Source organism: Macaca nemestrina, chromosome 16 (genome assembly GCF_043159975.1).
Source record: "Macaca nemestrina isolate mMacNem1 chromosome 16, mMacNem.hap1, whole genome shotgun sequence".
NCBI lineage: Eukaryota > Metazoa > Chordata > Mammalia > Primates > Cercopithecidae > Macaca > Macaca nemestrina.
In genome coordinates, this window is record NC_092140.1 from 42,192,087 (window position 1) to 42,204,751 (window position 12,665).

At 33.9% G+C, this 12,665-nt stretch overlaps 1 protein-coding gene across 5 annotated transcripts in view; it reads left to right on the forward strand.

Annotated features, from left to right (window-relative positions):
• Positions 1-12,665, forward strand: part of LOC105481766 (dachshund family transcription factor 1) — a 510,299-nt gene that overhangs the window by 469,530 nt on the left and 28,104 nt on the right. For all 5 annotated transcript variants that reach the window (XM_071081253.1, XM_071081252.1, XM_071081254.1 and 2 more), the window contains 2 exons: positions 768-911; positions 1,413-1,481. In XM_071081253.1, the coding sequence (XP_070937354.1) occupies positions 768-911; positions 1,413-1,481 (213 nt within the window). The remainder of the gene's footprint in view (positions 1-767; positions 912-1,412; positions 1,482-12,665) is intronic.

The following is a 12,665-nucleotide window of genomic DNA, read 5'->3' on the forward strand; positions in this document are numbered from 1 at the left end:
TATAAAAGGCTCATCATTATTGTTACCAGTAGCATATTATTATTAGCAATGAGGTTTCATACTGCCTCAGATTTCTGCAGAGTGAAAGTAGAATAATTTTCTTAAAATATATCATAGTACTGTAAATTTGCTATGAGAAAAATATTCTCAGGGAATCATCACAACTTCATCCCAACAAAAACATTTCTGCTTATATACGTTAACAATAATTAAGAGTATTTTTTCTAATGTACAAAAAATATTTATTGCATTTCCTAAAATTTTAAGGAAGAAATTATTGAAAACTGAGTTGGTCTAACATTGCTTTCCAAAGCATTTTTAGGGGAGATGCTCCATTTGCTGCTCAAAATTGATTCCTTATGAGGAAATAGGAAAGAGGCATGCTTATAAGGGTTTGCACTATCCAAATGACTCTGCACTATTATGATTCAAGGACAGAGAACTAAGCCACAAAATTCATTTAATCAAGCTTCCTTTATCAGTGAATACAAACATTTACTAAAATTAGTTTCCTATTAAATTTATCTTTACATATGACAATTAAAGCTATTCTTGTAATAGTTCTAGGCTAAAATAAAAATTGGCCTTCTTATTATTTTACTGGGAATTATTTTAGGTAAAGGTGGAGATTTTTGGAACTCTCTTTTTATAGGTAGACTCAGTCCAACAGGAAAACAAAATGAATAACATAAAAAACATAGACCATTTGTAAATTAGCAGCATTACAAAAATTTCAATAATAATAATATGCATACACTCTTTTTTAGCCATAGTTCAAAAGAGGCTAAAGAAGGAGAAGAAGGCGAAGAGAAAATTGCAGGAAGCACTTGAGTTTGAGACGAAACGGCGTGAACAAGCAGAACAGACGCTAAAACAGGCAGCTTCCACAGATAGTCTCAGGGTCTTAAATGGTAAGAGGGTGTTTATTATTGCATGAATAACTGTCATTTTTAATGCTAAAAGGACAGTTTAGACATGTGTTTGTAGTTTTGTATGTTTCTATATCTTGTGATTCATTCAGCTATACTTGAAGCTGAAAGCAGGGTGGGAAGAACGTATTGGGGAAAATGACTTATTTTATAGGTGCTTCCACTGTTTTTTACTGAACTCCAGCATCTGGGACTTGGCATTGCGTCTCTGTTTAACCAGATCTTTTTCTACTGAAACACAATAAAATATTAATTTGAGAATTTCCCAACCCCCATCCTCTTTTATGAACAATGTTGCGTTGCTTACTGTTCAAATCTTCCGAAAATTCTTATGGTTATAGTTTTTGTTCAACCTTTAAAAGATGACAAAGATTTATGTAATTTTAATTCAGCAGCAAAGTAACAGGTTGCTCTTTTTTTAAAAAAAAAGGACAATAGGAATCAAATGAAATGTGTGTCACTCTTACCTTTCTGTGCTTTTAGAGTCTCTGACCCCAGAGATTGAAGCTGACCGCAGTGGCGGCAGAACAGATGCTGAAAGGACAATACAAGGTAGGAATTTGCAGAAGGCTATAAATCTAGATCTTGCTATATGAGTTTTTCCTCAGCTTTAGCCTGCTATTCAAGCATGTAGCCTACCATCTGGGCCACATCAAAACAAGTTCAAACAAGGTCAAGTTCATCTTGCTTGTTTATATGAGTGAATTCATTTTGTGCTGATAGATTTTCTTTAAATTAACAGGTCATCTCTGTTTATACAATGCAATTAAAAGGAATAATTAATTTTAAACAATGTATGATTTAATCTTGGACTCAGTAAATGTGTTTTATTGAATGTTTGAAGCCCAGTCTAATGCAGGAAGGGTTTATAAGTTCTGTGCTACATAAATAAAATCTGTGGTTAATCAAATAGGTAGTTCTTACAATTTAAAAAGGTCTAACTACTCATTTTTATGACACTTACTGCAAGGTACCTGCAAAATAGACTAGTTGAATGTTAACAATAAATAAGATTGTTTAGTTCCTATGTGGATTCCAAATGTTCTGTGTGCCATTATATACACTTTAATAACACAAATCTGCTGAGTAAAATCATATAGAGAATACCAAAGGGAGTTGTATTAAATGCTCAGAAGAGCTAAATATGTATATTGTCATGACCATACTATCAGAAAAGAATAAAACCAGAAGGTAGCATTTATAGTCAAACATCTATTCTAGACGACAAATTCAGCCTAACAACATGAATACTAAACAGTAACAAGAGCATTTGTTTTCTATTTAAAATGAAGGTGATTCTTCAAAGGGATGCCTAAAATGATTAACTGCCATAATCCTCCCAATTGCTTTTATTCTGCATTTTAAACTCAATCATTTTTAGGATATTGTATGACATTAATTGTGTTACTTAATCAGCTCCAAATATATCATTCTTGGCTTCGTATAAAGGAAATATACTTTTGTAAACTATCATATGTGCAAGAAGTAACAATCACAAACTTGAAGAAACATTTTTGAGGAAAGAATGGATTTTTTTGCCTGTATTTATTTTACCTGAGGTCATGCTAATTAATTTGTAAATCCTAAGGTTTGAATCATATGTTATTATGAGACATCTTGGATGTACAAGATTAATGCTATTGTAGATATAGAAAAATATGTGAATTTTTAGAATATTATGGATTTCAGCACAATTATATGTGTGTATATGTTTGTATGTATATGGTTATGAAAATTAAAAGAATCCTCTTGCATCTTATAAAACTTACAAACACATGTTAAAAATTATTGTTAATGAAAAACCAGTCCTCTTTATCAGAGACAATAGCACCAATAAGGCAAATGCAAATGTCAGCACCAATGTGTACAAGCAGGGCCTATTCATGCATTAGATAATGTCAAAGTGGTCTCAGAAAGCACATGAGCCCATAGATAAGTGTGACATACAAATCATCTGGTATACACAGAATCCTCTAGGTGGTCTGAACTCAAGCTAGAAAAAATTATAGACAATATAGTCCTGCATATAAATGAGAGATTCATTGTTAATATTAAGAAATGATTAAACATTTTAGTGTGGTTGATATGATATGTATGCCACCCATAACAACATGTTGGTTGTTAATAAGGCTATAGTTATTTTTGTTTGAATTTGTCAAATTTACATATGTTTAAACATACATTTTAATATAGGTAAAGTCTTGCTGTATGAGGTTGAAATGTTAACAACTTTCAGTTTCCATTGTTGTGACTGACTTGTTCTGAAGAGAAGTTTTAATAATAAATTGCCTTCCTTTTGGTAGCCAGAATCTTACCAATGGAGGAATACAATGAACCTACATACCAACAACTTAATGATTAGGGAAAGAAGACACTTGTACAACAATTATACATAGTAATTTAAAACCATATACACATTTGATGGAATTATTTTTGCCTTTAATTGTAATAGAAAATCCTCACTCACTTTATTCATTCATTCGGCCTGTCCATTGTTGTACTGGTACAAATGTACAGTTGTTTTTTAATAAAACATACTAACTATGCATGAGATTTATCAGATAATATGACTTTTCCCAAATTGTAATAAGAAACACACTGTTGATGAATCTGTTTCTAGCTGTTAGTTGCTAAAAGATATTTTACCAGCAGTCAAACTATTTCAAGACTCAACGTAACAGGGCACAGAGATCATATTTGCTATTCTAACACCCTATTCAATAAGCTTAATTAGTCCTTTGAACTTTTTTTTCTACCCTCAGACAAAATTCATGCATTTGGAAGCTAACAAACAGAATACAATTAACTGCGAACGAAAGAAATCAAAGAAACCATACTGTATTTAGTTAAATGCTGGCGAAGGACAAGAAAGGGAAAGGCAAGAAAGAAAGAACCAGAACTCATTACTAATTTGTGAAACTGTCTGTGTCATGCATTTTGGGAGCCATGAGCACCTGCTGCTTCACAATTCAAGGATGACACACACACAGCCTCTCGCACTCATCACTTTCTCTCTCCAACTGTCCCCAAGCCCAGGTGTTATGACATTCTTTTATTATTTCTTGCTCCCAAGCCAATCATAACTGAAATTATTTTCTATTCCAAAGTGAACTCAATTTATTGGGAAAGACAAAATAAGCCCACAGGTTTTTTAGCTTTTCATGTATTTTTAACATTTCTGGCAATAAATAAACGCCACTCTTGGCCCAACAGTTAGTCACCTTGAAGTCAGGCACTTACATACTTACTGCTTGAGTGCTAAGTAATTACCCCTAAATATGCACATCTGGGTAGACTAAACATTGCCTCATTGGCATTTTGTATCACCATTTCTGTAAAACCCCAGAGGTGGACAAGAGGAATCGAGAAAGTAGTGTAGAAAGTATTTCTGAAGAAAGAAGCCCTAAATAATTTACTTGCATTTTCTTAGTGAGGTAAATCAGCTCATTGTACGCAAGATAAATTATTCATTGCTGATTTTCAAATAACTAAGAACTCATGAATTGTAAAAATGCTATAAGTACAGACCAGATATTCAAAAATTAAAAAAAAAAAAATCTTCTTCCAGCAACTGAAATATATGGCAATTAACTCTTATGCCTTGTATCATACAGATTTACATGGCATGATTTGTGTTGGACTTTGAAAAATTTACCCTACTCAAGAAGTTTTCTAAGATCTTTTGAATATATAAAGTAGACAGAGTTCATAAAATCAATCCTCTAGCACTTTTTTGGGCTAGTTAGTAAATATCCCTCAAAACCCTTTTGCCTCCTACACATATATATGCACATATGTGCACATTTTATGTAGCCAAATCTATAATATGATGGCTTTCTTCAGCTACGTCGTCATCTTATGTTTATTCTTTCTCCTTAGGCAACAGCAACTACTTACATAGTTTCTTTTTTCTTTTTCTTTTCTTTTTTTTTTCTTTCTTTTTTTTTTTTTTTTTTAAGACAGAGTCTCACTCTGTTGCCCAGGCTGGAGTGCAGTGGCATGATCTCAGTTCACCATAACCTCCACCTCCTGGGTTCAAGCGATTCTCCTGCCTCAGTCTCCTGAGTAGCTGGGACTATGGGCGCACACCACCATGCCTGGCTAGTTTTTGTATTTTTTTTATTTTTTATTTTTTTTTAGTAGAGACGGTGTTTCACTGTGTTGGCCAGGCTGGTCTTGAACTCCTGACCTTGTGATCTGCACGGCATGGCCTCCCAAAATGCTGGGATTACAAGCATGAGCCACCACACCTGGCCCCATAGTTTCTTTAACTTACCTATTTAGAATATGTATAGACATTTTTCCAATCCACTCAGACATCTCTTAAGAGCTCCAGATAATAATATCCAACTTTTTATTTGGTCGACTCACAGAGACCTAAAAGTTCAGTGCACAAAACTCTGTGTATCCTTCTCTCTCCCCAAGCCTGCCTTTCTCCAGTGTTCCTTCCCTATGGCACCCTCATCCATCTAATCCAGTACTGTCGTTAATATGTAATGAGGGCAGAGTGGAGCATGACATTTCCCTCCCTCACTCCCTCATCCTCTATGCCCAGTCATGACTCTTTCCCTTCAATCTCTGTGCTCCCATCATACTGGAAGTTTTTCTTATTGTTTCACTTTTTTCCCAACCTACTGCAGACATTTTTTCTTCTTCCTTGCCTTTACTTAACCACCCCTTAAGTTCCAGCTTGGACATACTACCTCAAGGAACACTTCCCAGACCCCTCACTCTCTCGCTGTGGCAACTCCCTGCCCCCTGGGACTAGTTCTGCCTCTTAGAGGTTCTTACTACACCTTCCATTTCTCCATAGGAACATGCTGTACATGCAGTTCCTTGTTCAATGCCTTCTCTCCATGGTAGCTAGGGCAGAGCATAAACCATGTGTGTTTTGTTCACTGCCGAGTTCCTATTGTCTGAGAGAGAGTTTGGCACATAGTGGTGTCTGCTGTGATTCCCTGAAGGAATGAATCAGCCATTGATGAATTAGGATCTATGTTAGATCTTGTGGATATGAAGATCCTTCATGTTCTGACATTTCTCAGACTTTGGTTGAAGAGACTGATAAGAGGGAAAAAAGGATGACCTAGTAAACCCAGAACTAGACCGGGAGCGGTGGCTCACACCTGTAATCCCAACACTTTGGGAGGCCCAGGTGGGTGGATCACGAGGTCAGGAGTTTGAGACAAGCCTGGCCTACGTTGTGAAACCCCATCTCCACTAAAAATACAAGAAATTAGCTGGTCATGGTGGCAAGCATCTGTAATCCCAGCTACTCGGGAGGCTGAGGCAGGAGAATCACTTGAACCTTTGAGGTGGAGGTTGCAGTGAACCAAGGTCGCACCACTGCACTCCAGCCCAGGCAACAGTGCGAGACTCTGTCACAAAATAAAAAAGAAAAAAGAAAAAAAGAAAAGAAGAGTAGCCCAGAATTAATGTTTACATCCAAGAGCTGAATTAACAGGATGTGTTTATTCTTCTTTGTTTGCATTTTTAACTTTATTTTCTTCTTTTCACATTTGACCTAAGATTTGGATTCTGTACATACTTAGATCCAATATTGCATTTTAAATTGATATTTAACTTACCACAATAACAAAAAATTCATTTTCAAACTTGTAGTTTTTTGCTTTCACTTTTTAAGTAAAAATGTGTTTTTTCAAACCAAGAAAAATAATTGTTAAAACCAATGGGGATGTGGACCATAGTTCCTCTGACATCTTAGAATATCTGCAAGTTGTGCTTGCAAAATCCTGATTTCACTTGAAAGTACAACTCTTTTATTTACATCCAATGACCATAATCAAAACTGTTTGGCTTTTTATTCTTTTTTGACTGATCTTAGATCATAGAAAGCCAAATATTCTTCCAACAAAAAGACATAAAAGACCTGCCTTCACATTAAAAATCTTTTTTCTAATGTAAAAATATCTTCTTTCTGTTTGCTAGATATTTGAAGATACATGCTGAATTTTAAAATTATTAATTTTTTAAACAAATATTTATGCAACATTGATGATATGGCCAAGCACACTTTTATGTTACTGCTTTAACATTGGGAAAGAACTTTAAGATAAATTAAATCTCCTTATTGTGCAAAAGAGGGGACTTAGTGAGGGTGGATGACTTGTTAAAAGTCACACTAAGAGTTTATTGGAACTGAGACTGTAAGTCCAGTTGCTTTCCACATCTTGTTCTTGCTGGTTGCTTTTAGGTTAGGATTGTGAAATTATTCCCTTCTTGCTCTTTTACAATATATTATTATTGTTGTCATTATTTGTTTTGTTAACATAGCTCCAAAGAATCATACTTCATGTCATTCTTATGATGGGAATTTACGTCTTTGATCAAGCTTTCACTTAAAAAAAAAATCAAATATACTGTCACTCAATGAATTTCCTAGTAATACATTTTCTTTCATTTAGACAGGTATATTAATAGTAAGTGGAAGTATTTACTCATTAAAATAGTTAGGTGGATTGGGAACTGAAATTTATTGAGCCTTTCGTGTGTATTCTAATTTAAAGGTGAGATCACCTAAGATCAGAATGACTAATTAACTTTCTCACAATCACACTACTAGTTAATAGGGTTTCTGGATTTCTGGCATTTGAATCGATATTTATAACTTCAAAGTACCTGTTGCTTCCACCATGCCTTTTCACCCAGGCTTACATGTCCCTCTTATAAGATAATCACTCACAACCACATCGCTCATTTTGGATAGTTAGCTTCTTGCCTCTTAATGACTTAAAAGTCCAAAACAGTGTACTGCCAATGAATGGTATACAATGGGAAAAATGTTTCCTTTCCTGCTTTTTACTTTTTTATCAGTCATTGTGCCATTGTGTTTATAGACACTTCCAGACACACTAGGGGAAACTCCGCTCTAAGCAATGAAAATAAAGTGACAGTGAAAAAATTAAGACAGTAATCATATTTAGAGAAAAAATTATCTACAACGTAGCATGTAATGAATTTATTATAAATTTACGTCAGCGACAGATCCAATTTTGATTTAATATATGACATTTGGCTAGCCCCTTTTTTTCTTTTGAAGTATGCATTGGAATATAAGTTGCTAAATGGCACCTCAGGACTTTCATACTTTAACAACACTAAATTGTATCTTATACTTACCACTTTTAACATCTTTATGAAAGTATTGTTCAAGTTTGATTGTCATATAATTGTTAATGCAGATTTCAATTTCTAATATGACTTTTAAGATCAGTGTGGGAGTTGGGGGTTCCTTAGGCACCTCTATGGAAGCTAATAGAGCTAATAGATAAGAAATGCGAGAAATCAGGTCTAGACTGAAATCTCTGCCCCATTGTTTCCCCCACCCCATTAGCAATAGCTTCACCTCAAATTGTCATTGTCAAGATTAAATAAAATAATCCATGCAAAGCACTTAGGACATGCTGGGCAATAGTTTGTACACAGTTAAGTTTTAAATGTTAATATTAATTTTTATTATTACAACATATTTACTACAGGTCCTGGCAATTGTTAAACACTGAAGCTATTTTTACTTTTAATATTTAATTTACTTTTCCCTTTGCGGGAAATCGACCTGTATTTATAATACAATGTTGAATTAGTCCCATAGTAAAGTGTTTGTGGAGATGTCCAAGAACTTTTTAAAGTTACCTAACCAAGTTTTCCATATTTAAAAGTGTCTTTATTTAGATTAAAAAGGGGAATGTAGGGGAGAAGGAAAGGTTTCTTAGAAATACAGCAAACACACAAGTCAGGACTAAAACTGTTTTCAGGACTGCCTGCACTGCATATTGACTATTGTTTAGTCATTTAGAATTAAGTAATCGCCATGTGTATTACCTGAAACCATTTTTCTCGATCTTAAAATATAAATATTAGAATTATGTTACTATGAACAAAACAAAACAATAAATTTGCTTCTAGTCCCTTGGCACTGGTTTCCTGTGTTTGGCAGTGTTTCTATATAGCTAATCAATTTAAGACAACACTGATTAAATTAAACAAAAGGTGATATTGATTGTAGACAGTAACCAATAAACAGACTATTGTTCTATAGTTATTATAGGTCATTGTTAACTACTCATTTAATTAGACAATCAGTTATTAATATTAAACAGAAAGTTTTAGAGATACCCAGATATTTTTTAACACTTTATAAAATTTTAAATTTTTTTTCATTTCAGCATATTTTATTCTTTTAAAAATATATTTTAAAAACAAATTTTATTTATTTATTTTTTTTTTGAGACGGAGTCTCACGCTGTTGCCCAGGCTGGAGTGCAGTGGCGCGATCTCGGCTCACTGCAAGCTCCGCCTCCCGGGTTCCCTCCATTCTCCTGCCTCAGCCTCCTGAGTAGCTGGGACTACAGGCGCCCGCCACCGCGCCCGGCTAATTTTTTTTTGGTATTTTTAGTAGAGACGGGGTTTCACTGTGGTCTCGATCTCCTGACCTTGTGATCCGCCCGCCTCGGCCTCCCAAAGTGCTGGGATTACAGGCTTGAGCCACCGCGCCCGGCCTGATAAAAACAAATTTTTTTTAACGTAAGTGGATATGCTTAAACTCCAAATGCTGAAGACCTCTGGCACGTTTTTGCGGGGAATTGCTTCTCATGTAAATTAAATCATACATGATATAGACATAGTGGGCATTGTTAAATGTGAAGCTGCTCAAAATAGTAATAAAATGTAACTCATTATAATTATTTACTTTGTAAAATTATTTAAATATATTATTTCCATAGAGCTAGTTTTCTAAACTGGTTCTTATGAAAAAGAAAGCATTGTTATCATATGTCTGTGTTGGGACATTTCATGAAGTTTTGTGATGTCATGTCATTTCAATCAGGCAGAGAAAATTTAGGCATAATGATTGAGCTTAGTTTGTAATATAGTTGTCGTCTTTTTTTTTTTTTTTTTTTTTTTTTTTTTTTTTTTTTTTGAGACAGGGTGTTGCTCTGTCACCCAGGCTGGAGTGCAGTGGTGCAATCACAGCTCACTGCAGCCTCAACTTTCCAGGCTCCAGCAATCCTCCCACCTCAGCATCCTGAATATCTGGGACCAGAGGTGTTGTGTGCCACAACGCCCAGCTAATTTTTGTATTTTTTTGTAGACACGGGGTTTTGCCATGTTGCTCAGGCTGATCTCGAACTCCTGAGCTCAAGCGATCCACTTGACTCAGCCTCCCGAATTGGTAAGGCTACAGGTGTGAGACACCATGCCTGGCCTGGCATCATTTTTTTCTAGTAAAAATAATGTAATAGGGGCTTGGCACTATGCGAGTTCGGGAGATAAATTAATCTGGGAATAGCAAGGATGATGGATTGAAAGTGGAAGTTTAGAGAGGGGAAGTAGACATCGTGCAACTAAATGCCATTAAGTATTGAAACAGAGCATTGTTAACAGAAAATATAAATGTCTTGTTAGCATAAATAAAGTTGAAAACATAAATTAAGTTGGCTTGCTCATGAACATGTTTGTGGTTGGGCTTAAATAATGTCTGGAAGACCAATAGTCAAAAATAGTTGATATATGGAAATTGGGAAAGATATTAGCAGGGGACCCTAAAGATCAATGCTAGATCCATTTTGATTCAACATCATAATTAGTAGCATGGAAGAGTGGTTAAATAGTGTATCAGTGAAATTCACAGGTGATCTTAATTTAAAAGTTGTGACACATCTCTGCGGTCAGTATAAACATGCAAAATAAACTTGGGGAATTCAGAAATTTAAGGAAGAATGAAATAAGATTACCTTTGTAAGAAAGAAAATGTAATTTTAATGTCTGTTTTTAAAGAATATTATAAAGCTCAACGTATATCAATGATAATATATGTCCACTAACATCTTTTTATGGTACTATAGTAACAAAAATTAGCTGCAGGGCTGAGGGGAGTATCAGACAAGAGGTAGAAAAATCAGCTGCATTTAAATTTCATATATATATTTGTACTGATGATACTTTTTACTACTATGTATTCCAAATAACTAGGAAGTTGCTTTTTCACTATGGCCAATACATTAATTTTTAAGACTTTTAGACAGTATAATGTTATCTTCACATTTATGAAAAATGTATTTATAAGTTTTTGCTTTGAGTTTTTTTAACCTTTATTATCAAGTGAAAAAAATGATGGTTCAGTTGGCGTAAGTTATCCAATTAACTCGTTCATCAAACAGCATCACAATAAATGTATATAATGACTACGAAAGCTGAAGAAGGTTTCCATTTAGTAATATAGATAACAACTAACTCTAATAGTTCATATTCACAAAGCCTGCTTCCTCTTTTTGTATTCATCCTCCGTGGTAAGGATAACCTGGCCATCTTAGAGAAACTTTAAGAAACACAGTGGCTTCTTTAAGATGGAGCATAAATATAATTAATTTTTTTCTGAGAAATGTTATACTTCAAGAGTCATAAGAGTAATCTGAAAATATTTAAGTAACAGAAAAAGAACCCCCATTTTAAGTCTGTTTGTTACAATACAGATTTGTATGAGCAAAATAAAAAATTGGTATACAAATGCATGGTTATGGAAAGTGTGTCATTAATTTTGAAAGCATGTGTATATTTAGACATTCTAGGCATATAAACTCTGATATAAATTCTTCTTTAGAAAAAAATAAAACATAATCATTTAGACTATAAATATAAAAATGCTTATAGTGCATTATTCCACCACCCATGGTTAGGGACAGAATGCAGACATGCCACAATAATGTTTTTTTTATTTCTACTGTTCGAACCATATTAATGAGAACATCATTTTGGAGAACTAATTATTTCTATTTGTCTTGTGTCACACTTTCTAATTCCCCTATATTAGCACAGCCAAAGCAAATTAATTGCTTTTCCAGTAGTTGAACCTTGTCCAAGAATGAGCTCACATTCCCTTCCAGTTTCCCTGTTTCTGGGAGTGCATTGTGTCAGAAATTTCTCTTGATACTAAACATAGTCTTGAGAATATCTTTACAGATTTCTGTGTGCTCACTTGATGAAATTTATAAGTTTAAGTGACCCGCCAGGAAAGATAAAGTTCTTAGCTGCAAGATTATACATCAAAACAGTTAAAGTGAAATTAAAATTAAATGAATGAATCTCACTGAAGCAAAAAAAGCAGTAATTAATGGTTCCCTTAATTGTCTTCATAAAATATTTGCATGGGTCTAATTTGCATAATTTGCATGTATTAATTAATCTTTCAAAGGAATTTTGTGCTGAGAGAAGCCAAAAAATCTCTTTGTTTTATTTAAGATCTAATGAAATATTTATCTTCTTTAATGAACTTCTCATCTTCATTAAAATAAAAATTGCACAAGTTTGTATGTTTTAAATGTTTTTATAATTGAAGTGTTCAAAAAATCTCTTTAGTCTTACAACAGCTGAAAAACAAACACATTATTTAGCATTCAGTATCATTTTAACAGCAGCAACACTTTAAAGAAAGTTCAATTTCACTTTCTCAAATATGGCAAATCATATGGCAAATACAGCGATTTAGTTTTAAAAATAAGATTTATAAAGACCAGCTCATTTTTTTAATGACAGTGTTATTTTTATGGCTGAAATACTGAATAATGGGAGGATATGGGTATTTTTCTCATCCATATGATAAAAATCAGAATGTTTAATTGTTTGGGAAATGGTTCATTGGTTGAAAATATTTTAGCTGGTTAAAAGAAATTAGTCTGTAAAAATCCATTTGTTATTATTAACAACTGCTAGATTGAC